At 43.5% G+C, this 26858-nt stretch overlaps 1 protein-coding gene and 1 long non-coding RNA gene across 3 annotated transcripts; one reads left to right on the top strand and one right to left on the bottom strand.

Annotated features, from left to right (window-relative positions):
* The first annotated feature begins 1277 nt into the window (after positions 1–1277).
* Positions 1278–24941, top strand: LOC126993982 (serine protease nudel-like). Of its 2 annotated transcripts, none has more exons than XM_050853209.1 (26): positions 1278–1835; positions 2464–2658; positions 3192–3340; positions 4774–4910; positions 5251–5432; positions 5585–5900; positions 6843–7016; positions 7311–7411; positions 8780–8930; positions 9639–9760; positions 9931–10052; positions 10492–10577; positions 11068–11328; positions 11758–11927; positions 12118–12228; positions 12969–13137; positions 14249–14582; positions 14869–15002; positions 15439–15636; positions 15929–16088; positions 17026–17191; positions 17485–17667; positions 18950–19068; positions 19578–19693; positions 23116–23244; positions 23635–24486. In XM_050853209.1, exons 1-26 carry the CDS (start codon positions 1601–1603, stop codon positions 23645–23647), a joined length of 4233 nt encoding a protein of 1410 aa, XP_050709166.1. In that variant the 5' UTR covers positions 1278–1600; the 3' UTR covers positions 23648–24486. The 2 variants fall into 2 exon arrangements, with proteins under 2 accessions (XP_050709166.1, XP_050709165.1); XM_050853208.1 differs by having other exon boundaries at positions 1279–1835; positions 24349–24941.
* LOC126993983 (uncharacterized) lies at positions 4723–17476 on the bottom strand. Its single transcript, XR_007748612.1, has 8 exons — positions 17315–17476; positions 16992–17166; positions 15903–16048; positions 15409–15632; positions 7305–7389; positions 6790–6933; positions 5318–5447; positions 4723–4869 (listed from the first exon to the last, which is right to left on the bottom strand). It is a non-coding gene; the product is annotated as an uncharacterized LOC126993983 (long non-coding RNA).
* Positions 24942–26858: the final 1917 nt, after the last annotated feature.

The following is a 26858-nucleotide window of genomic DNA, read 5'->3' as shown; positions in this document are numbered from 1 at the left end:
TTCCTCGATCGACGAAGGGAAACAGTAAAAGTGGACTGTTACCATCGTTTCTGCTCATTGATTTTAAAACTGAGCATCGGATAATTCATAACATTTATGTACAATATTTAACATGCTCTAAATGCTCTGAAATCATATAAAAAAAAAGTATATAACAGGTCGAATAATCGCCCTCAGCAATGGCGTACGTAGCATGGATTTTATTTTAGAAGGGGCAGTGCAATAATGGGGTCTCTAAATTCCATACTGTGCTGTTTTTTGTGATGAGTGAAAGACACTTAATTTAATTCATGCAATCTGATGGAAGCATCTGTGCAGGAGATACTTGTAGACACCGAAGCCTCTTCTTCTGCGAAACCCCACAGACAACTGGGTCATTATTCTTAAACATTTCGTCGCCCAAGCACACATTTGACAAGCCTTTCGCAGGGGTTTTGACCCTTTGCATGGGTAGGGTGCGACCCTGGTGGTAGTTCGACCCTTCCTTTATACAATGAATGTGAAAAACACACTCATTAGAACCCGATTAATCTCCTTTTCGGTCTTTGGAAATACTAGTTGATGTGAGAGGCGGGAGCGACTGCATGAGAATATCCGCCAAAGCTTCCCAGCGCCTCGGGGCAGCCGGGAACCTCAACAACACTCGCTGCGCCATTTATAATCAGTTTTCCCAACAAATGGTTTCTCAAGCTGACTACCAGGGGCCGTTGTCCGTGAGGGTGACGACACTTCAGGGGCAGGTCGTGGTGGTGCAGACGTGGGGTACCGCAGCGTCATGCAGTTCAAGTGGACGCTGAGCCGCCTCTGGGGTCTCGACGCTGAGGGCGTGCACCTCGTCTACCGCGACCGGGTCATGGACAACGACCATGCCCTGGGCTCCTATATGACCCACGATGCCACCGTCATCCTCATCCCGCGCCTCAACTCTGGCTTCTACTGACAAAATACACACTAAATACTCTTCCATTCTTCCCTCTCACAACACAACCATGTCACTCGCCTCAACTCAGTGCTAAATACCTACTCTAATTACTCTCACTTCCTTTCCTCTAACACCACATTTCACGACGCAGTTCTAGATTTATTTCATAGTTCTCGTCTCATGCCAACATCTACTCGTCTTACCTCAGCTTCTTATTATATCTCTCAGTTCCTCCTTCTCTGGCAGCCAAAACTCATCCCAAGTGTCAACTCAGGTTACCACTAACTGTAGAATCACTGGCTGAAGATGTCCCTGCTTCGAGGGTTTGAACTAATGTTTCGTAAAGTCAATAGTTCCTTTTTTTCATTCGAGGGATTCAAATAGTAGATTCGAAGCTCTGAATTACTCCTCCGTGTTGTTTCGAAGGATTTAAATAGTAACTCAGAGGCTGTAAATCACTACTCCGTGTTGTTACGAAGGATTTGAATAGTAGCTTCGAGGCTCTGAACCACTACTCCGCTTTGTTTCGAAGGAGTGAAGCAGTAGCTGCAGAGTCGCAGAGTCCCGTGAAGGGGCAGGAGGGAGGTCGTACGTTTTTTCGTCCCGTAAAGGGAACTCGACAAAGAAACCTTACCACAGTGTCACCAGGCCTTAGACCACCATCCACGGGTGTAGAACATGGCCGGAGCAGCGTCATGGCCTTTGTGCTGGTGTTTATTGTTGGTCCACGTGGCGGCGTGTGCAGGCCGCCCCACCAGCCCACTCACCTCACCCAACACAAGGCCCAACAGGCCTTTCCCCTCCCTCGCCGCCTCTTCTTTCTCCTCCGTCAACTCTACCTTCGCCAGTTTTCCGCCTGCCTCCGGAGATCTGAACAGGACTGGAGGCAAAAAGGAGAAGGTGAAGTTCAAAAGTAAGTAGTATTATAATAGATGTTATTGTTCCATTTTTTTGGTGCGTACTGTTGTACCTCTTGTTGGGTCTGTTATTCCAGGGCTAATGACACTTGTCTGTGAGGTAAGGGCAGGTTAGGGCCTGTCAAAGTTGGGGGCATACGCTATACATCTGCGCGTGGCCTCGGTGCTCACCTCCGTCGCCTCGGCCTAGAGCAGGTTGGAATAGCAGGATTGAGTGTGCTCAGAGGGAATGCCAGAACAAAAAGATGGAGACACTGCTGTGGCCACCCCCTGGAGAGAAGTTCCAGTGAAGAAACAGGGTGTCAGAGATATAGATATGTATAGATTCCCAGGTAGCCATTTATCGACCACCCCGAAAGGGAGGATGTACTACAGCTGGGTGAGCTGCACTCTGACTGCCCAGACTGGGATTCAAACCCGGCCCTGCGGATTCGTAGCTAGGGATTCCAACCACTTCACCGTGTAGGTGCATGGCAATGACACAAAAAAAAAAAAAATCACCTACTTTGCAAACAGCTGCATGGGCAACAACTATTGGGATAAGATAAATCAGGAACTAGGCTTCTTATTAGATTGATGTCATCATATAATTTGGAAATAATGTCCGGCCCTTTCCCCCGTCAGAGTACAAGGATGGGATGCGGGCGTGCTGGGAGGGTGTCTGGGGCTACGGGCGTGAGGAGCGGTGTGACAGGAGCGTCCACTGCCCCGACGCCTCAGACGAGAGTGACTGTCCCTGCGTCAGACTCATCCCCAGGAAGTACCTGTGTGACGACTACCTTGACTGCCCAGACCTGTCTGACGAGTTAGGGTGTGGCGGTGAGTCCCGGGGGAGGCTCGTCTTTTAACAACAGCCCGTAATTTTTGTCAGATATTTTTGAGGGGCTAGAGGCCATCATAGGTTCATGAGTATGTGTGTGTGGGGGGGTGCATGCGCAGGAAGGGGGAACTTTTTTTTTTAAATATAAGCACTTTTAGTGGCATTTTTTTGGCCGATATATAGAAAACTTTTGGGGGGAGCTATAACCCCCCTGGCCCCCCCATAAATTATGACCCTGAACAAAATGGTGCCCATCCTTTGTACAGACATCCATTTGTATTACTGTAGAAAAATGATAAACTAGAAAGTTAGTTTTTAGTTAAGATCAAGTTCATGCATCTATTTTTTATAGTCACACAACAAAACTTATTCTAAACAATCACCTTAGTTTGTGATGGGATGCTGTTCAGTGTGACTAACTGTTCTTAGTGAAATATATGAGTAGTAGTGATCATTTTAGGAACAACAGAAAAAGCAAGTGGTTTATGGTTAGCCAAACAAGGTGTTCTTATTGTTACTCCCTCCCTCACAGACTGTAAGGAAATGGAAGTTCAGTGCTCAGTGAATGGGACAAGTGTGTGTGTGCCACCGGGGAAGGTGTGCGACGGAGTGGCTGACTGTGGCAATGGGAAGGACGAGAGGCTGTGCTATAGGCTGGCAGCTTCGCAGGAGGAGCAGCCGGTGGGTGGAGGTTGTATGTAGTAATGTGGACAGGAACACACACAGGGCTGACTAGGCTAAGCCATCTATCAGTTGTTGAAATTTATTTTTTTGTGTAACAAGTTGATTAAAAAAATATTAATCTAAATTACTTCTGTTAGGTTAAAGCATGTATATAATTAGTCTATAAGCCATTGCTCCAGAATGTCTGTTTGGAATGAACTTGGGTTAACTATACAAGCCTATACTGCAATGACCTGGCCAATGCAGAAAGCCACCCAAGGCCTACATAGCCTTGGGGCACCTCCTATGTTGGCCTGGTTAGAGGTGTGGCTCAAAATCAAGTTTGTCCCATGTTTGATTCTCAGCAACAAAGTTTATTTCTCCCATTCTAGACTAGATTAATTTCTGTTGTGTTTCAAAGAGAAGTAATATTTCAGAATCCATTGATTAAACTGGTATGCAGTGGTGAGCCTCCTGGTCCCATGGGAATAAGACACCAGGGAAGTGGGCTATCCTTGGCTGGGTGGACCAGTAAGCAAGGATGGCTCAATGTTCTCTCGGGTAGTAGATGCTTCCAGATATAATGGATAAAAGGAACCACTTAAGTAAGATTGAAAATTCATGAAAACTGATCTAGATTCAGGGGAAAACTGTGTAGCTTTAATGCAATGAGCTGCTTTGTTAATATGGAGATATGTAGCAAAAAAAACTTTGCCCCTACCCACCTGAAACTCAAATCTAGGCCCTCCAAGATGTGAGGCGGACTCTGGCATTGAGTCGCTGGGTACGTACCCAAAGACACAAGGCTGTTTTGAGTCCCTAATTGTCCTAGGATGCTACTAGGCTGCCGCTAGTCAGGTGTGACAAGCTTCTCACTCATTCATAAACAAAGTTAAACTGATGTGGTATGGAGAAATATACCTTTTCTCAACAACCTTCCCTTAATTCACTCTCAAATCTTCTGTGGCATGAAGTGAACCCTCTTCCTTCAAGCCAAAGAATATTCCCTGGTATGAGGCTGCTCAGTCTTTATTTGTCTATTTTTTTCTAACCATTACATAGTGACCTGCCCAGCACTGAAAGCCATCCAAGGCCCACTTGGCTGTGGTTAGACAGGTGGCTCCACATTCAGCTGGTCCTGGGGCCTTGGCAATGGAAGGTTTATTTCCCCTTCTCCAGGCTAGATTGATTTATATTGTTTCAAAGTGAAGTAATATGTTGAAAATTGAGGCATTGCAAGACAACTACCATTTAAAAGTTATTGAATTATTAGTTAGTTGAATGGATGCCCCCAAAAAACAGGCCATCCAGACACTCACAACGACATACTCTTAATCTGCCTTACAAAAAATGCAGTCAACAAAAAATTGCTTCTTCTCCAATGTTTATAACAACCTTCGCCTTCATGAGCAAAAAGTAACCTTGCAAAGTCTGCTCTCGGCCCTCTCCAGAAGTACTTGGCCCTGAGGAGCAGTGGGTACGTGGAGGTGCGGCAGAAGGTTGGCTGGGCGCCCCTGTGCGGCCACATCCAGCAGGACCTGAACGACCTGGTCAATAAAATCTGCAGTGAGCTGGTGGGTGAGGAAAGGTGAGTGCTTACCTGCCCTTAGAAGATTAATCGACTAGTGAAAGGTACAGAGCATAGTAGGTGAGGACAGGCAAGCTTTAACCCACCAGAGAAGATCAGTCATCAACTGATGAAATTTACAGAGCATATATGTCAGTTATACCTTTGGTAGGTGCAGATGGGTGAGTGTTAACATCTTATCCCCATAATCATCAGCTGTGACAAGGTAAATGAATTCTGAGCATGAGGTCATCCTAAGACTTTAATTGAAGACACATGGAGACTTAAAATTAGGCTGCTTATTTAAGTGTTTGACTTTCTTTGATCTTGTCTTTGCTTAACCATTCCCTTCCACAACCAGGGTGGGCCCAGACCAACATGAATTCGTGCCCATGAACAGTACCACAAAAAGGAAGCACTGGGCTCACCTCCACCGGGAACGCTTTGACTTCTCCTCCATGTGTAAAGGCCACTGGGTCCACATCACCTGTGGGGCTGTCACCTGCGACAACTCATCAGGTGGCCGCTTCAGGAGAGAGGCAGGTGAGAAGAGGAGAGCTGGTAAAAATCAAACATGCACATTTGTAGCAATAATAAAAACATCATATAGATGGAAAAAAATGTTACACACACAGAAAAATGAACAAACTAACAAAGTGGACAGACCATATTATCTATTTCTTTTCCTTCACCAGACATTGAAAGAGAAAAGGAAACAGGTGACATTGACTTAGAAGTTGGAGTGAAGGATCTAGAGAGGCACAAGGAAATGAAGCAAGAAGAGAAGGAAGAGGATGAGAAGGAGGAGAGTGGAAAGGAGGCAGCCAACAAGACGAGGGTGAGACAGAAGCGGGATCATGGGATGTGGGATCTGAGGGTGGTGGGGGGCAGCGATGCACCAGCCTCACTCTGGACCTTCCTTGTGGGCATCAAGAGGAATGGAATCTTCTACTGTGGCGGGTCGATCCTCTCCCAGCACTGGGTACTCTCTGCTGCCCACTGCGTCTATGAGTAAGGACACACCCATCTTGCTGTTGTATTTTTTATAGTGAGAAGAGACAGATGAGTAAGCAAGAAAATACCCCTGACAATCTGCTTTTCAGTAATGGAGTTATAGGGTTATATTAAACAAGACAGCTCCTCCGCCACCTTCTCCCTTTATGTCTATTCATTTGACAAGACATAATAAATATAAATGAAGCCAATAGTACAATTTGCCATAATTTGCCTGAAGGTGAATCTTAATATGAGTATTGAATCTCCCACCCAGATGTTATATATTTTATGTAATGTCATTTGTATCCTCAGTGATTCCTACCTTTTCCTATTAATATACCTTTCACTTCTTTTCATAGTACTTTTTATGGCTATATTTTGCAGCTACCAACAACTTCTCTCTCTTAGTTACATGATGAATTAAACTCTCAACTTCCAGCCTGCTTTTGACCACATTCTCATTTTGTACTGCCTACTGTCCCTCTCACCTCACCTAGATCAACTCTATTATGTGGCATTCCTTGAACCATGTCTTCTTATCCTTCACCTGTTATCTCTCCCACCTTGCCCTGGCTAGTTACATGGTGTGGCATTTCTAACTACATTTTGCCCTCCATCACCTGTCCTACCTGCCTTTCACAGATCTATTATAGTCACCTTCATAAACAAACTGCCTAAGTATTTTTTTCAGCAGTTTCCAGAGTTTAGGCAAAATCAGTTTTTCTTCATGTGATGCACCTTCTGGTATAATTGCCTTTGCCATTCTAGGATTGGAATGTTCTAAAATTCACCTAAACTTTTCTACCTATAATAATAGAATTTAGAACAAGGCAGATTTTTCAATTTCCAAACAAATAAAAAAAGTTGCTTGATCAGTTTGTTTATGAAAGTGACGTTATATTACCTGTCTTAACCACACCTTGCCTTCCACTTGCTGTACTGCCTTCCGTTATCAAGGCCCAAGTCAGCTGTGTATGAGGTGCACGCCGGCATGCTGCGCCGCAACTCCTGGTCCCCATATGAACAGTCCTCGCTGGTGACCCACATCCTGAAACACGAAGACTTTGACGCCCACTACATCAGGAACGATTTGGCACTCTACAGACTGCAGACTCCCTTCCACTTCAACAGGTAGAGGGGGGGAATGGGGTAACAACAAGGGATGATGATAGGAGGGTAGTAGATAGACAAATAGGTATAATGACAAAGGAAAACTGAAATAAACATTGAATGACAGAACAAGAGGATGATGAAGTAAGAACAACAGCAAAAAAATGAACTGCCAGACCTTGAATTATAGAAAACGAATGACAAAACAAATTACTCATCATCAAACTATTAAAAACCTTTATTACACTTGCCATACAAAATTTTCCTATATAACAAATCCTCTTGACATGTTAAAGACATATACACTACCTACAGGTGGGTGCGCCCAGTGTGCTTGGCGAACCACCTCTACCCGCAGGAGAAGGACATCTGCACCGTGGCAGGCTGGGGCAACCTGCAGGAGGACGGAGAAGACTGTAAGTGAAAGCACACAAGTTAGACAGTTTGTACGTATTGATATATTGTTTCGGCCACATGCGTCATAATGGCTTCCTTTCTCTTCCATAGGTAAACTCTTTTTCTTGTCATCAGTATTTTCTCTAGTTCCTCTTACTTCTTTTCTTCCTCAGTTTTGTTTTTTCCCTTTCTGTCATCTATGTAATTTTCTTCTTCCATTTCTCCCTTCCATCAATCTCTTGTCTTCTCTGTCCCACAGCATCACCTATCTTTATTCATTTCTACTTCTTCCTTTTTGTTTTCCCAACACTACCTCTGATCTACACAATGTTCTTCCCATGCTTTTTTTCTCACTTCAATCTTTCTTCTTCACCCATCACTTTCCCTTCCATCACTCCTTCCTAACATGTAGTACTCACTGTCATCCTTTGCTGTCTTTATGTTTTTTCTTCTCCCGATATTGTCTCTTGATATTGTCTTCATCTGTTACCTACATGTTTTTCTTCCCATACACTCATTTTTCATGTTCTTTTCCTTACTCCTTATTCTTGTAAAATTTCTATCTACTAAATTTCTTTTCTATTCACTCCTATCCATCTGCATCTCCACTCAATCCATTCTGCCCTCCATATTTCCTTCATTCCTGTCTTCATCTTTCATTTGTTAACTCTTCTGTTGGTTAATCACTTACTAACTGATCTACTCACCTATTAAATCCATTACCCCATTTTCCTCCCCTCACACACCTGTCCACCGCTCCTGTAATATGTATGCTATAATATAACATGGGTTCGTATCCCACCGCTGCCACCACTTTTGTTAGCCTTTTTGTTAGCTGGTTTTTTTAGTGTTTATGTTTAAGGCGCGAACTGTTATCTCACGTCAGGTCCGGTGTACCGTTGCCTGCGTTCTCCAATTGATTGAAGTGGTTGAGACAACACTATAGCCTTTACTTAAGTGAGGTATATTATGTGTTGGCCGAGCGGAGCCGTTAAGTTCACTTTGAGTTCACTTAATTTACTCTCTCTCTCTCTCTCTGGTTGATTAAATAGTTGTATTGGCTTTTTAAATATATTAACAGTCTTACAGACTTGTTACAGTATTTTGTGGACGAGTCATAAGTCGTACGCACACCCCGAGAAGTTCTCTGCTCTCGCTCGCCGCCCGCTAATATCTGCCGGCCTCTCGCCCGGCACAGGAGCGGCCAGCGGCACCAGGCTTGCTGAATCAACACCGTTCCCACAGCAAGGAGCACCTCCTAGGCACAACGTAGCGTCTATGTGTAACGTCTTGGCGCCGCTGGGCCATGGCGTTATGACATACATTCACCCATTCATATGTATGTTTTAATATATACACATTACACTCCTCTCACTCTCTCCTCTCAGCCCAGCAGCTGCAGCAAGTTGACCTCCCCATCCTGGCGACCTGTAAGAGTGAGACGTTCTTCAAGGACACGGAGGTTTTGTGCGCTGGGTACGAGAAGGGGCAGAAGGATGCCTGCCAGGGGGACTCTGGCGGGCCTCTCATGTGTACTGGGTGAGTGAGAGAATAAGGGGAAGACAGGTGGACACACAGGCATAAGGAAGCAGGTGATCAATATACAGTCCAGTATACTTAATAACCTCACAAGTCAGCAGGGTAAAATAAAAGTAGGTAGGCAAGCAGGGGGACACAATTTGCAGATAGGCAGGCATGCAAAGATACAGTGAAGAAGGCACACAAGTTGCAAGGCAGGTAGGTATAGACAGATGGACTTACATGGGGCATACAATCTTACATTTAGACAGACAAACAGACAAGACCTGGTTGATAAATAAACTGACCCATCCCATCATATCTACATCTATACATTTTTTTTTTTTTTTTTTTTTATTTTTTTTTACGTGTACACTTAATGCCCGGCATGCTTTTCTTGAGGGGCCTAGATGGTAGTCGGCCCCAGCCCGTCATGGCGCAGGCAAGTGTTTATAGTGGCGCCATCTTTTCTTGCTTCATGCTGCCCCCCGGAACTCGTTCTTGATTCACTTGGACGGTTTCCTCTGAAGTCCGAGTTGATGGGTGGTCTTCAGGACAGCATGTGGGTAGTTTTAAGCCACTCTGTGGTGACTGAAAAATTCGAGGTGGTAGCGTGGGGATTCGAACCTGCGTCGTCCATCACGCAGCGAATGTGGGCCCAGCACGCTACCACTCGGCCACCGCCTACCCTACATATCACCTTGTCTTTCATTCCATCTCCTCCTGCAGGCCCGAGGAAGGCTGGGTGCAGGCTGGTGTGGTGTCCTTTGGCCGGGGGTGTGCTCGACCGCGTCACCCTGGCGTGTATGTGCGTATTACTTACCACCTCAAGTGGCTCTACTCCAAACTGGGTGAGTTGGACCTACATTGACAACACAGCAGTGGCTTTATCTCTATTTATGTTTCTGTTTCAAGGAAGATACTGTTCTCTTCTCGATCACCACTGAGAATACTAATAATATGCTTTAGATTTTTAGGATACATCTTTTTTTTTTTTTTTTCATTGCCCCTGCACCCCCAGAGTCAATGAGTGAGTTGTCCAGTTTGCCCAGCAGCACACAGACCATTGCTGAGTGTGGGGGAGTGGCCTGCCTGCTGGGGGATGGGCGCTGCCTGCCAATACACCATGTCTGTGACAACAAGGTGGCTCTCTGCTCCTTTATAGCCACTACACTTTGCTGTGTCTTCTGTCCTTTTGTATTCATACTCTCTCGGGTCACTGTGATGGTTCGTTAGCTTCCATATTCCACTCACTCCAGTGATATTTCCTTTGACATAAATGAGAACTATGTTTATATTCTTCCTCCTTTAGCAGCAAACTTTCTTCACACACTAACAAAGCAGAAAATTTTTATACTCTCAATTTGCATCAACAAGTCAAAAGATTTTTCCTCATACTAAAACAAATATGTTCTGTGCTCCTACAATTTTATAGTCTTTCTGCTTAATACAAACCTAAATTAAGAGTAACTGGTGTGAGGTTGGATACTTCAGGAAACTAGAAATGTTCATGTATCATTGTTATCAGAGTTACAAGTATTACCATTATTGTATTCATATAAATTGTCTAAATATTTCTCAGGTTGACTGTATGAATGCCGAGGATGAGCTGGAGTGTGAGCGTAAGGTTGAGACACCCGAGGACAAACCAACCCATGAGGCGTACAAGTGAGTATAAGAAGCAGCCACACACTCATGGGCAGGCGCTCTCCCTCTAGGCAGAATTTAGGGTTGTCTTTGTCCCAGTAAGGCTCCATGTGTGATATTTCTCTTTAATTTAGTCTTTATCATGTGGCACTAATCTTTTCTTCTTTGCATCTTCTCGTCACCTTCCTCATTTTGTCACTTTTGCAAACATTAACCCCTTGACTGTGGATTTCCTACATGAAGACATCACCAAGCTACAGAAATGGAACAAAAAGTGGCTGCTACAATTCAATGAAGAAAAATGTAAAGTCATGCACCTTGGGAGGGGATATCCAGCATACCAATACTACATGGGAAATGCTCCACTATCAACCACAGAGGCAGAGGAAGACCTGGGAGTATGTTACCAGGCTACCAGTGAAAGCCAAATGCGTACCAATCGCAGCGGACGGGTTAAGACTAACACAACAGTCAGTCATTACCAACATTACCTACCTTTTCTCTTACCCAGACAGACGACCACACCTTCCACCACCCCATCTACCACCACCACTCCCTCTACCACCACCACCACCACCACAACTACAACCACCACCACAACACCACCTCCTCCACCTGTCACCACCCCCACCACAACCACAACCTCCACTCTACCTCCCGTCACCACCTCCATCGTGAATGCTGCGGGGGTGAAGGAGGACTGTGTGTTGCCAGCGGAGATAATGGAGAACAAGACCGAGAGTTGTGAGGGGGATGACTTTCTCTGCTCCAGGTATGTAGGTTGTGATTGAAGGCTGATTATAGTGTCTTATTTCTGCTTATGTGTTTGTTATGGTTTTCGCTCCCTGCTGATGTTTAGGCCTATCCCTTTGCCCTTTTTCTGCCTCCCCTGTACGCTTGTTTTTTGTTTCTCGTCTACATATTATACATATATTCACTCCTTTCCCTTTCTTTTCTCTCCCCTCCTATCCTCTGCTCTCTTTTCTTCATCATTCATTTCCTTTACTCTTTCCTCCTATCTTCTCTCCTCTCCCCTCCTCACCTTTCAATTCATTTCCTCTCTTCCCTCTTCTATTTCCTCTTTTCATCTACCCTTGCCCCTCCATTTCTTTCTTTTCCTTTCCTTTTCTCACCTTTTTCTTCCTCTCTTCTCTCTTCCATCCTCTTCATTCTCCTCCCTTATCTTCCTCTCTTCACCTAGAATACCCGAGTGTGTGTCGCGGGAGAGAGTGTGTGACGGGGTGCCCCACTGTGCTGACGGGACAGATGAATTGGGCTGCTACTGTGTGGACCGCCTGTACACTATGGGCAAGGAAGACCTGGTGTGTGATGGCATCTTCGACTGTCATGATCTGAGCGACGAGGACTGTGGTGAGTGGAGGGTGATGCTGCCTCTTACAGTGACTTTTTCATTTGCCTATCCTCTTCTTTTCATTAAACGTTCATATCTTCCTTAATGGGGTTGGATGGGCCATGAGTCTCTCCCACCCTTGACAATCACATACACTTTCCTTCCCCATGTTCATCCCTCTCGATCCCACTGTGTTCTTTTTGCCCCCAGAGCCGTGCGAGAGCCAGTTCGTGTGTCTGATGAGCCGCCAGTGTACGCCCATGGCTCAAGTGTGTGACGGGAAGAAGAACTGTAAATTTGGGGAGGACGAGCTCTTCTGCAGTGAGTGTTATAAAGAGATATTGTTAAAAGATGTACTATTTACTTTCCATTGTCAGTTCCATGTGTAGCTAGCACTCACATTTGTCTTTTCTTTTGTTCCACTAAATTAATGTTTCTTTATATTATGTTTGCCATAAATGCTAACCCATTTTCTTTTATACAGCACCATGAATTCAAGTGTTTTCCATTTTTTGTCTCCTCTCTTTGCCTCTCGTCTCCTTTCTTTTACTTTTCTCTCTATCTCTCATCTCCCTTCTTCCTCTCCTTTCCTCTCCTCTCCTCAAGCCTCATTTCACCACCTCTCCTTTTCTCTCCTCTCCCCTGCTCCTCCCCCCCTCCTATCCTTTCCACTCCTCTCATCTCCCCTCCTCTCCTTCCCTCTCTTCACCTTTCCTCTTACCCTTTTCTCTTCTTGCCTCTCACCTCCCCTCCTCTCCTCTCCTTCCTCTCCACTACAACAATCATTCCGTCACCACAACCATGACCATTACACTGCTCTTCATCTGCACTTCAACTGTAAACATTTTGCAACAACATTTTTTTATTTGCTGTTTGTCATCACCCAACAAATACTGTATCCTCTTTACTGTCAATTTTATCAACTAACAATGTTTTTCCTCATCTGCAGCCCCTTTCACACTTCCCCTCTTCATCCACCTCCTCTTCTTCCTCCTCCTCTATTAACAAGATCTTTTCCTTCTGTGAATGATGCCTAGTAATTGATTCTCCTCCTTGTCCAGTGGCCTTGATCAAGCGACACGAGACGCCCGATTTTGACCGCTTCGGGAACCTGGCAACGCACAAAGAGGGGCGGCTAGTGCTGAGAATGAAGGGTGTGTGGGATACCATCTGTGTGGACACCATCAGCAGGAAGATCGGCCAACAGGTGTGCAACCTGCTGGGCTATGGGTAAGGGTGGGATGTGTGGCAAGAGTGATGTATGAGATTTTTCTTTTTTTTCCTTTCGTTTTTAGTTTTATACCGTAATTCTTTCCTTTCCTTTATTTATTTGTTTTCCTTTTTCACTTTCACATATCTTTTGTCTTTCATTCTTTTTTTCTAGCTTTTTTTATTCACATTTTCTTTATTTTTATCAACTCTTTATTTCTTTCCTTTCCTATTCTTTATTTATTTATCTTTGTTTTCCTTTCTTTCTCTTTCACACAACTTTTATCATTTTCTTTTTCTTTGCCTTTTCTTTTTTTTTTTCATTTTCTTTGTTTTTTTCAGCTAAAGAAAACAAGACAAGGACTAGTAAGAAAAAAGTAATTACGAGATATGGAGAAACAACTTGCTGTGTAGAATATATTGGAAAAACTGAATAGGATATGGGAAAGGAAACTATGCATACTAAAGTGAATAATGTAAGCCATGCAGTGCAGTATTAACCACAACACAGCACTCGTCTAACTATTCATCCAAGAAACTTACACAATTAATCCCAAATATCAAAACCAAATGAATTCAGGCATACAATATTTTTAATTTCTCTCCATTGGTCACTATACGGACATCCTTCTCATACCTGACTTCCCTTTTATTTCTAGGCCAAAAATACCCGACACAGTTCATCACAAGAAACGACACAAAGCCTTCACAATTCCCACATATATATATAAAGTTATGTCTCTGCTGTGAGTCATTTAATGATCTTTCTTTTCTAAGTTTGTCTTATTTTTAAAATCTAGGGTACAAAATTTACACGGTCTGTCACTAAAACTATCCATTGTTTTTATGAATCATTATCACTGGGATCTGTCACCTGCTCAGTAAACCACAACCCTGCACACCATGCCCTTGCCACACACACAGCATACCTCAATCCTGCATCCTCCTCCTCCTTTTCTTCTTCCTTTTTCCATCCTCTTTGCTTATATTCCTACCCCTTTCACACTTCCCCTCTTCATCCACCTCCTCTTCTTCCTCCTCCTCCTTCTCCTCTTTACTTTACTTTGCTTTACTTCCCGAGTCACATTGCAAACAAAGTCCATTCCAAAAGCCATGACAAAACCTTCCACAGGAGACTGGAGGATCTGTTCTATGTTGATGACTACAAACACCTTCCGTCCCCGCTCACACCAATAGCAGGCAAGTCCCACCCCAAAATGCCGCAACACACTGCCAACAACTTTAAGAGGCTCAGGTCGCCAGTCGAAGGAGGCCATAGGCATATTCGATCTGTTAGGGAGCATGATGCTGCCCCTGGGAACACCACAGAGGAGGAAGATATACGAGCAGAAGTTTTGAGGGCGGTGCGTTCAACAAGGGAGACTAAAGGGGAGCAGTGCCGCCAGGTGGTGCTGAGCTGTGAGGAGGAGAAGTGTGGGAAGGCATCTCTCTACTTCTTCAGTAAGGTAAGGAGTTCTTAAGGCCCATATGTTGCTTTGGGCCAGACTTGATAAAAGATAATTTGTTTTAAGGTAAAGTGTGGGAGAGTTAAAACTGTTTTTTTCTTATTAATTTCAAAATGGCTTGAGTTTAATGTGGTATTCATTTATATTTACAACTTAGATGATCATAATGTATATTTTCAAAAACTAACTATGATTCTCTTTTATTTCTTATTTCTCTTCTTTTATTTTCCCAAGTGTGTTTATGGTTTATTTGCTTCCACATATATGTTTCCTTTCCATTTCCAAGCTGACACCTGTGTGGATGTTCGGTGGGTCTCCGTGGTCAGGCAACGTGTATGTGGACGGCCAGTACAGGTGTGGCTGCACACTTGTCCACCCCCACTGGGCCATCACCTCTAGTGCCTGTATGGGCCACATCAGGTAAGCCCAGAAATGGTATAAGGCAGTGTTATGCACGGCAGGTTAAATCTATTTGTTGTGATTCTGTCCGAAATATTAAGGTTTTTGTTTGTTTTATTCACTTGTGTTTATTCTAATTCAGTTTTTAAGAAAGATGAATTGTTTTAATATCTTTCACAAAATGAATCTTGTAGGTTACCTTTCTGCCTCTTCATCACCATGAAAACTTATCTTCATGCCTGCAGCCTTCACTCCCTCCCACACTCCACAACTCTCTCACCTCTTATACCACATCCTCCACCTGTCACACCCTTTCTTTGTCCTTCATTGCTCCTATACACCTCTCAACATTACAACCTCTCTTCAAAACTACCCTAATCTCATCCCTCAATGCCACTCATTCTTCACTTTCACACCTTTTCTTTACCTTGCCATCCTCACTTCCTTCTTCATTCAGTGTGGAGGAGTCGTTGGTGTGGGTGGTGATGGGGTCATGGCGGCGGGTGGGGGGACTGCCGCGGGTGTGGAGTGGCAATGAAGAGGGGCGGCAAGTGGGCGGGACTCGGCTGGTGGGTGTGGGTGAGGTCCTCCTGCTCCGACTCACCTCCAGGATGCCCAAGACCACCTACATCACCCACCTCTGCCTCCCCACTGAGTGAGTAACAAGAAGCATCAGTTTTTCACTCAGGTATTTAGGTCAATTATTCAATCAATATCAGAGTGTAGTTAGTGAAGCAGTCGGTTGATCAGTCAGTCAGTCTTGCATGTTTTCCAGCTGTTTTTTATGTCAACTCTGGCTATGTTAAAGTACATGTAATAATAATAATAATGATAACAATACATCTATCAAAACATTCCTCATTCAACCAAGAACATGCTTAAAACCCCTGTATAGTATTATCAAGACTCTCACACACTCACCTTAGCTCCACCTGTGCCTTCTGCAGGGAGGCGAGCAACTTGGGGCCGTACAGCAGGTGCTCGATAGCGGGGATAGCCGAGGATTACTACAGGGAGAGTGTTGGCATCCCCTTCACCTCCTCAGCCAACTGTCTCCCTCAGCACTTCTGCCCAGAGGTGGAGGATGAGTTCAAGAATATATGCATGGTAAGGCCTGAATGTTTGTCTGTGTGTTTGTTCGTGGATGTTACATTTATTTCAAGGTTCCCTATAATTACCATGTGTGGTGTATAGAGGGTAATGTCAAGGAGATATATTTGGTAAGGTGTGTGTGTGTGTATGTGATTCACCTCTTGGTCTGCTGCGGGTCTCTCTCGAGACAGCCAGCCATTCCCCTACGGAAGGAGCTCAGAGCTCTGTGACCGATCTTTGGGGAGGATTGAGACCACTCACACACAACACACTGCGACGAGGTCACAACTCCTCGCCTTACATCGCATACCTGCTCACTGCTAGGTGAACAGGGGCTACACATGAAAGAAGATAAACTCAACTTATCTTCATCTGGCCGGGGAATCGAACCCCAATCCTTCTGGTTGTGAGGCAGACGCTCTAACCACTGAGCTACCGGGCCGTGTTTAGATGAGTGAATGTGTGCGTGCGTGCGTGCGCATTGAGTGTTAAGATTAGTTTAAAATCCTATGTTTACTGCTTGTAGTTGTGCTTTTCTTTCATATACCTTTTTTTTTTCATCGTGGTTTTAGTTTCTTTTAGTGTATGTTTGGTAAGACTGGTTTCAAGTCTTCTGTTTATTTTTTTGTCTTGGGAGGCATACTAGTCTTAAATGGATGTATGCATGTGTGTTTACAAAAAAGTTAAGTTCCTCTCTTAAATGATTGTTGCTTTCTTTTTGTCTTTTCTCCATTGCAGGAGCCACAGTCAATGGTAATGAATGTGTGTGAAGATTGTGTGTTAAATTCATTTCAAGGTCTCCACTACTCTTGCTACCCAATCTTCATTTTCATCTCTCACACGAGTTACAGCCATGGGGAGAACATATGTATTTGTTGAGTGAGTGTTGATATTAGGTTAAAGGACTCCATTTATCACCTGCCTCCTTCATTTTCTCTCTCATCCATGGCAGGAGGCATGGTCAGGGGTCATTGCATGTCAGCTGACCCAGGGCACCAACCCCACGTGGGCGGGCGTTGGGATGTGGTCGTACCGGAATCCTTCAGGGGAGTGCAGTCCAGCAAAGACTCACCCACTCTTCACCTCTGAGGACCTGAAGGAAATACACAGGATCATGGGTGAGGATGAGGAAGGAGAGGGAGGGAATACCTTGCCTTGCATGGTGAGCTGGGCAAGGCAGTGATATGAGTATATGCATGTGAGGTGTATTATACAGTCAATGATCTGTAGTAACATTTTACCTTTATGATTTACCAAATGAGATGGGGGATCATGAATGAAGAGGAGGAGTATCATGCATGATCCTCGGTTTATACATCCATATTATCTCTTGCTTCATTTTCCCCTTCCTCTCTTCCTGTCTACCCATAATTTTACACTACGTAATTCACATATTATCCACTCCACACAGAGGAAGACCAGGTGCCACTGAGTGTGGGTACGTGCACTGGGCGGCTGTGTGTGACAGGCGTGTGTGTGGAGGCTGCAGGGGAGTGTGACGGTAGACTCGAATGTCCTGACCTGAGTGATGAGAAGCCCTCCTGCCCGCCTCCTGCACCCCACTGCACCACCCTCGATGGTGAAGACGACTGTGGTAAGGGAAGACGAAAGGAATGAGAAAGTGTGTTATCTAGAGGTTCTTCAAATTATTCATGCTGCAACATAGTTATATCTTATGCACTTCCCTTGCAACCCAATGGCAAGCCTTGTCATACTAATGAGAGGTACATGCTTGCCCCTTGCTGTCTGGTATTTAAGTATCTATTGGTAAGAAATTACAATCCAGTGAACAGTCTTGCAACCCACTACTAGGCAGGGATGAAGTATTCGTATTCGAATACATTCAAATACCATATTTGGGTGTATTCGTATTCGAATGATTATTGAAAGAAACATAGTATTCTTATTCATATTCTGACACAAGGGAAAGGTATTTGTATTCTGCGAAATACTTCAAAACTTATCAGAAATAAAACCCGTTGTTCCTTACATCTCCAGCCTCCTGGGAGGATGTGTACGTAATTGCTGTGTATAGTACAGGCTCATGAGCTCATTTATCTGTTGCATAACTTTAGAACAGTGCTTTACCCAGTTACATCAAGAAGGTATTTTTTAGTGAAAAGTATTCATAAATGTATTCATGAATACTTTCAAAAAGTATTTGTATTTGTAACTGAATTAAAAACAATTCAATGTATTCAAATTTGTATTCATTTTGGTGGAATTTTAAGTATTCATATTCTTATTTGAATACACAACTCTTGTATTCACTCCATCCCTGGTACTGGGGCACTTTTTGTATTTTGAATAATGCTGGTCTAGAATGGGAAACAAGGTAGTAAGTGGAAATGAATCTGAGAATATTAGGGAAGATGAGAGGTGGCGTGGGTTAAAGAGGCACCATATAGAAAGGAAAACAAGGAAATAGTGTGAGGAAAGAAAGAAAAAGTCTGGAAAGAAACACGCGCTTCAGAAATATGTCAATAAGAAAATAATGTGAAGTTAAAGACAGCACTGAAGAACAAGAAGGTAGTGCTGAAATGAACTTGGAAGTAATATGGAAAGGGAAAGTGCTTAAAAAATATACCATAGAAGGTAAAAAATAAAGAAGTTAGGGAGGACTGAGATGAACTAAAGAATAGAGGGGAAGACAGGTGGGGTGACAAAACACATGCCAGATAGTAGTACATGGAGAGGACACACGTGAAGGACTTTAATTAGCAATGGAGCAGTAGGTCAGAAAACAGGACTAGTGATAAATTATATCATATGGAAAGTAGAGCAAGGGAACAATGAGAGGAAAGGAAGAGAAAAATCTTTAAAAAATAACTACCACAGTAAAAAAATATATATATATATTTTTCCTCCTCTTGCAGAATGTCCCATGGGGTGGTGGACATGTCAGGACAAGCTTTGCATCCCTGGCAGTGCTGTATGTGACGGAGTAGAGGACTGCACCAGCGGGGATGATGAGACTGACTGTTCCTGCTGCAAGGTGACCAGCTATTACCAACATTATGTATTGTATGGCATGTGCAGTGCATTTGCCTTCACAGTCTCTCGGTGCTTTTAACCCGGTAGCAGCGGGGATCATGTTTCTTAATAGTCCCTCCAAGCGAGAAAAATGAGAAAAAATCATCACTCACACAAACCATTTCATAATATATATCAAAGCATTTGTGATCAGTTTATGTATCATCTATTTTGGGGGGTTTAAATCATGGCACAAATTTTGCCCATTGCTACACGATAAAGCCAAAAATTTGGTCCGTCGCTGGTACACGGTTAAACATACATGATTGATACTTTACAGCATGTTGTCACATTTATACTGTCAAATCAAGCCATCTCCTAATAGTCTCATGGCTTTTACTTTTCAAATACACATTCTCAAACTCTCACCTGCTCTCTTGTCAAGCACACCTCGCACCTTCACCTACATTATTCCACCAAACATGCTTTCTCTCTCCTTACATTTGCCTCCCTCCCCCTCTCTTTGGTCAGGTGTTGTTGTTCCGGGCACCACAGAAGAAGTGTGACGGAGTGTTGAATTGCCCAGACCAGACTGACGAGATGGATTGTGGCTGCCAGACCTCCACGCATTCCTTCAGGTGTTACAGGTGTGTGGGAAGGTTCAGCTGAGCCCCTTTATTCACGCAGGTAGAGGAAGAAATTTACTCTGGATAATCTGGCTGTCACTGTCTTGACGTAGAGGACTTGATAGAAGTATATTTAGTTTTTGTTAATTTGCTGATGAGTTATTTTTGTTTGTAATGATAGTATTTGGACATGTACATATGTTTAACCCGGTAGCAGCGGGGATCATGTTTCTTAATAGTCCCTCTAAGCGAAAAAAATGAAAAAAAATCATCACTCACTCAAACCATATCAAAATATATATCAAAGCATTTGTGATCAGTTTATGTATCATCTATTTTGGGGTGGTTATATCAAGGCACAAATTTGGCCCCTCGCTGCTACTGGGTTAAGTTTGATGATTGTGCAGCTTCCATTATCTTGGTTGTGGAGGACATGAGAAGTGTTTCGTATTTTTTATCAGAGGGATTTTATGGTACTATGTGTAATTATGGTTTCTGGATAGCTTATTTAGTTTTGAGCTGGAGATCAAAGTTTGAAGCTGTGATGCCATTTGAAATTTATGGAAAAGGATTATTTTCAGCACAAATACATGAAGTTTTTCTCATTGAGTTCACCTCTTTTTATTTTCTGATCACGTAGTTAGTCATTTATTTATTCAATCTCTACAGTACCCTCTCGAATTTCGTGCTTGCTTCATTCCGAAGGTATAGCGCTAAACTCGAGGATCGCGAAACTTGAGGTATTGAAATACATGAAAAAGCGCTTATTGGTTCCGGCCCGTGGAAAAAAAAACCCTTTTTTCGACTTGACTCCCTTGTTATCACAATTTTTTCGACTTTACTCTCTTGTTATCTCAAAATACGTACCTTGGTAATAGGCAGAAAATGGGAAGTGAGAACAGGTCGTTCTGAAGCCGCAGTTGAAGGCGGCTGCCTTACAATTGGCTGGCAGTTCTGAATACACGCTTGTGATCCACGTGGTGTCGTCTGCTAATGTAAGGGTGGTTGCTCGCGGTCACCCGTGGTACAGTTGGACAAACCTATAGCTTCTGGTAGTTTTCTGTGTGTTATGGTATAATCTGCTAACTCTTTCTGTTATATATCATCAAATCACTAACATCATGATTGACTTTTCAATGCCTATTGAACGTAAACTGCCGCCCTTAATCAAAATAGCTCGCAGAGAGGTTCAATTTGCTTACTGCTTCCATATTTTCCTCACCGCTCACAAAGACCACAAGCGGACAAAAAAAAACAAATCCAGGCAAATTAACACTTTTAATGCTGTGTATTCCCACAGTGCGCATGCGTGGTGGACAGCAGAATGACTAATTTCAGCGGGAAGATATTTCTTGCAACACCGGCCAGTGTAGTGGACCTTCTTCTTCTTTTGACCTGTAATGCTTTGTATCGCTTCTTAGGTCCTCCTTCTCCACACTTTTATACTTCACAACTTGCACTTAGGGCCGCTTTCAGTCATTTTGTTTGTATTGATTGTTACCAATGGCGGCGATCGCCACTCTAGTATTTCCACGTGAAACTGGCCGATGGGTAGTGATATACATGATGTGATGGTGTCGGAGGTATTGCCTTTACAACGGCACCTCATGGCGGCTGCGGGGTTAGCCTCGCCCCGCACCTTACCACACACACTCAACACCTGTCGCTTCCTCTGCAGCCACCACTACCCCATAGGCCAATTTCACGCGGAAAACTATAGCGTCGATCGCCGCCATTGGTAACGATCAAAACAAACTGTGACTGTGAAAACGGCCCTTATTTACTTCACAGTGCGCACTCATACACTTCACCCTGAACTTAGGTGTTTTTCTGTTCTTTTCTTTCCCTGATTTTGGTTTTCTATGCCCTTTTGCTATTTTCCACTGTTACTTTTCACCGTCGCTGCCATGCATTACAGGTCAAAAGAAGAAGAAGACATCACTGGGAGATCTACAATTTTCATAGACTCGAGAAAAAAGTTTTTTGGACTGTGGTTCCCAGCACGGGGTGTTCTCTTATCTTGTTAATCAAGTAGTAAGCAAAGCAGCTCTGCCAGTCCATTTTACGAGTCTCTTGGTGGGCCATCTTCCACTGCTCCTCACTCCTCAGCCACTGCCGTCGTCTGTTTGTTTACCACCAGCCGTGAGGTACCCACGCTCGTATTCACAACCCTTTTCCATTCATATGGACAACCAACAACTCGCTCCCAGTTGGGCATACGGGCAACCAACAACTCGCTCCCAGTTGGGCATACGGGCAACCATGGTTGCCCATAGCCTCAATGGTTGGACACCGCCTTTTAAGGCAGCACGCATGACGCCGACGGGTAGGTAGACGTGACCCATACATGTCAAAGGAGCGTGAAACTCGTGGCGGTGATGCGTGAAAGTCGTGATGGTAAGAATTTAGGACTAAGCGCTAAACTCGAGGATCACGAAACACGGATAGCGCGAGACTCGAGAGGGTACTGTAGTTGATTAATTAATTAATATACTTATATCTGTATATCTGTTTATATTCTATTAATCTAAGGATGTTTTTTTGTCAGCATTCTTTTGTGTGCCCAACTTAAGGGGGTGGTTATAGGCATCCCTAGCCAACTGTAACCATTTGTGGTTGAGGTTACTCTCTGGTTGATGGTCATATAATGTGAGTGAGGCTGAAGCACACAATGGGCTTCATTTTTCTTGTAGTGTATGGTCCTACCGAGATGTGTGAAACTGAAGAGTAGGTGTTCTATGCCAAACTTGACTATATTAGACCTGTGCCCCCCTCAGGACACACTCATTATCTTAGGCAACTTCAATGCTATTACTGGCACTAACAGGGTTGGCTACGAGTTATGTGTTGGGCCCCATAACAGCTCTCTTCTGAATTTTGCAAGATTCAGGAGGTTGAGAATTACAGGTTTTTGGTACCAAAGACCAGAGGTGCACCACTGAACTTGCTATAGCGATGCCAGAGGAGTAGCTAAGGAGATCAACCACATTCTCGGAAGTAATCACTGGAGGATCCTTCAGAACTGCAGGGTTTTCCAGAGTGCTGAGTTCTTTGGAACTGATCATAGGCTTGTTGTTGCAACACTAAAGCCACTAATCTTCATGTCCGGTCAAGAAGAAAATCAAGATGCAACAATACTGTGTTATATCTCTAGAGGCTGAAGGACCTGGCATTTGCAACCAGTCCTTCAGCCTCTCAAGATGGAACACAGTTTTGTTGCAGCTTGAGATTCTTCTTGACCTGACATGAAGGTTTAGTGTCGCAGCTGCCAGGCAAGGGGGCCTGGATGGTCCCCGTCTCATCCTGGCCCGGTGGGACCTCCAGACTTGGCATTCATATTGCTGGGTGGGTGAGGCGATCTCGACGTTCCCCCAAGTGTATGCCCCCATTGATTGATGCTTTTGAGTCAGCCATCTTCATTTATTGTTGCCCTCCTTCCCCAGATCAAGGCCACAGAAATGTGTTGGGAAGGACAGCGTGTGTAACGGAGAGGAAGACTGTCCCGAGGGTGAAGACGAGGACCATTGTATCACACTTGTTCCTCACCTCAGGCTGGAGGAGGATGTGTTGGGGTGAGTCTCAAAAGACGTATTGAAGTACATGATTATATATATATATATATATATATATATATATATATATATATATATATATATATATATATATATATATATATATATTTCTCTGAACAGCGAGTAGCAGGCTTTTTTTAATTATTTTTTTATTTTTTTGTGCCCTTGAGCTGTCTCCTTTGTAAAAAATATATATATATATATATATATATATATATATATATATATATATATATATATATATATATATATATATTTTTTTTTTTTTATTTATTTATTTATTTATTTTTTTTTTTTTTGTGAGGCATTGCAGCATCAGTCATGTGTTAACAGCATGAGCCTACTTATTCTTCATCTACTATAATGAGCTCTTTTTTCTTAATCTTGCAGCCACTTATTATAGTAGGCTACATGAAGGGCACAACACCCCCTATCCAGCACCACCAGCGTGCACTACACTGCTCTGGAGGATGTGGCGTGTTTAGATAAATCAATCTGCATTTTCCTTATGTCACAGTTTATCTATAGTCTGGTTATACCAACATGTTCATGAGACTTCTTTATAGTAAGAAATGGTTTATATCAGAAGTAAGTCAATATTTGCTGCAAATATTATCTAGATGTAAAAGTGGTATATACACTTTAGACTCCTTATCTCGCTTATACTCGTCATTATTTCTTTACTTTTTGTTTTATGAAGTTCTGACAAGCATATTTAGAATCTATAATTACTGCTGCACTCAATGGCATTGACTAAAATTACCTATTTTTTATAAGAGGTGAGCTAGAATAAATGATATAAACACATGTAACATCAGGAGCATGTGAGAGTGACTGTCATGTCCACGAGAGCCGGGAGAGGAAGCCAGCCAGTCAGGCATTGTGTTACAAATACTGCTAAGCTGCCAGAGGAACAGTTGGTTGAAATAAATTAGTACTGTAGCAACATTATACAGTAGTAGTGGCAATAAAATTAGTGATCGCTAATGAGGAGTCATAGGACAGGAGAGAAGGATGAAAGGGAAGTACAGTAATAAATAAAAGTATGAAAAAGAGTGAGGAAGGCACACAGACATAGTTGCATTGGTTTCTTGATCCTCACAGGCAGCCAAAAAACTACCACCAAGGTTTCTTGATGGTCCGTGTCTCGGGCAAGTGGTTCACCTATGACTACGCCTCATGGGAGAGCTACCTGTCGCACCTCATCTGCCTTCAGTTGGGCTACTTGCAGGCGGCCGAGACGAAAGTGAAGCGCCTGATGGAGGAAGTTATCTTAAAGGCTGCGCGTGGAGAGAACGTGGCTGATGATGAGGAGGAGGAGGAGAAACAGGAGGGAGAAAGCCATGGAGAGAAACCAATGGAGGTGGTGTGGATACAGTGCATGAAATAGTTAATATTTCCCTTTTTCTTCTTCCTCTTCCTCCTCCTCCTGTGTTTTCATCTCTGCTTCCTTCTTTTCCTTTTTCTCCTGTTTATGCACATTTGCCTCCAGTGCTTCTTCGTCTGCCTCCTTCTCTTGCAATTCGCCTTTGAGTTGTATTCGTTGATAAAGTGTACAGTTTGTATATATGCAGAGTGTGGCGCAGCCTTTATTCTTCCTATTCCCCTGCCCTTCTTTTTCGCCTCACCATCGTGTCTACATATAGTCCTTGTCACCCACATCTTTGTGCAATCAACACATTAAATAAGATCCTTGACCAATGCTCTTTTACTCCCATGTTTTTGTCTTTTACTATTAACAACTACAGGAAACCCAAAATTTCCTTCTCCAAGTTTACAATGCAGAAAATTTATCAAAGATACTTAACCTTAACTCAAATTGTCTTCATGTAAAACTAGTAGTAGGGTACCTTATACCCTATCTTATAATAAAAAAAAAGTATTTAGTTTTTTTTTTATTAAACAGCAACACATTCCAAGTTAAGGTAACTACTATCAATTAACATAATCCAATAATAATTACTAATTGCTTTAGGTGAGGTAGAAAATGATTTTAGCAAGTTATGACCCATTTTTTGTTATGAAGGAGGGTCTTAATTCTATTGAAATTTAAGAAGTAGAATAATGCAGAGTAGATCGAGGCATCAACCTAAGAGTGAAGAGAACAGTTTGTTATGGAATGTTAAACAATAGAAAGAGTGGGAGAGAGAACTGAGCCATGTGGAACAGAACAACTGTCTGCCACAGCAGAGATAGATCGGCCGGATAAGAAACTGGAGATAAACGTACAGAGAAGGGTAGAATCCGTAGGAGCTATATGGTAGTTTAGAATGCAAAGATTTGTACCAGATTCTTTCAAAAGCTTTCGAGATATATAAGGGGACGGCAAAAGTTTAATCGAAACAGCAAAGAGGATGATCAGGAGACGGTTAAGAAGTGGTATATAGAACGCTTCTTGCAGAACCCACACTGGCGGTCAGAAAGAAGTGGACAGATGCTTAAGAATTTTAATGTTAATGGTTGTTTCAAAAGCTTTAGAAAGACAGGAGAGTAAATTAAGCTATAAGACGGTAGTTTGAGGGGATCCTGGTCGTTTCGGCCGTGAGCCATTTAGGCCGTAACGTCCAATATTAAACTGGCAAACAGTCGAAATAACATGCAGCCTAAACAGTAACCTCTCGAGTTCCGCGCTATCCGAGTTTCGCGATCCTCGAGTTTAGCGCTTAGTCCTAAATTCTTACCATCACGACTTTCGCGCATTACCGCCACGAGTTTCGCGTTGCTTTGACATGTTCGGGTCACGTCTACCTACCGTCGGCGTCATGCGTGCTGCCTTATAAGGCGGTGCCCAACCATTGGGGCTATGGCAACCGCGGTTGCCCGTATGCCCAACCGGGAGCGAGTTGTTGGTTGTCCGTATGAATGGAAAACGGTTGTGAGTACGAGCGTGGGTACGTGGGTACCGAACGGCTGCATGTAAACAAACAGACGACGGCAGTGGCTGAGGAGTGAGGAGCAGTGGAAGATGGCCCACCAAAAATGGACTGGCAGAGCTGCTTTGCTTACTACTTGATTAACAAGATAAGAGAACACCCCGTGCTGGGGAACCACAGTCCAAAAACCTATTTTCTCGAATCTATGAAAATTGTATATCTCCCGGTGTTGTTTTCCTCTTCTTCTTTTTCTTTTGACCGGTAATGCTTCTTGGCGGCGACGGAAAAAAGTAACAGTGGAAAATAGCAAAAGGGCATAGAAAACCAAAATCAGGGAAAGAAAAGAACAGAAAAACACCTAAGTTCAGGGTGAAGGGTATAAGTGCGCACTGTGAAGTAAATAAGGGCCGCTTTCAGTCACCTTGTTTTCATCGTTACCAATGGCGGCGATCGACGCTGTAGTTTTCCACGTGAAACTGGCCTATGGGGTAGTGGTGGCTGCAGAGAAAGCGACAGGTGTTGAGTGTGTGTGGTGAGGTGCGGGGCGAGGCTAGCCCCGCAGCCGCCATGAGGTGCCGTTGTAAAGGCAATACCTCCGACACCATCACATCACATCACTACCCATCGGCCAGTTTCACATGGAAATACTAGAGCGGCGATCCCCGCGACTGATAACGATCAATACAAACAAAATGACTGTGAAAGTGGCCCTAAGTGCATGTAGTGAAGTATAAAAGTGTG

Source organism: Eriocheir sinensis, unplaced genomic scaffold (assembly GCF_024679095.1).
Source record: "Eriocheir sinensis breed Jianghai 21 unplaced genomic scaffold, ASM2467909v1 Scaffold700, whole genome shotgun sequence".
Lineage (NCBI taxonomy): Eukaryota > Metazoa > Arthropoda > Malacostraca > Decapoda > Varunidae > Eriocheir > Eriocheir sinensis.
The sequence above is the reverse complement of the archived record's forward strand: the minus strand, read 5'-3'. Positions and strand labels throughout refer to the sequence as shown.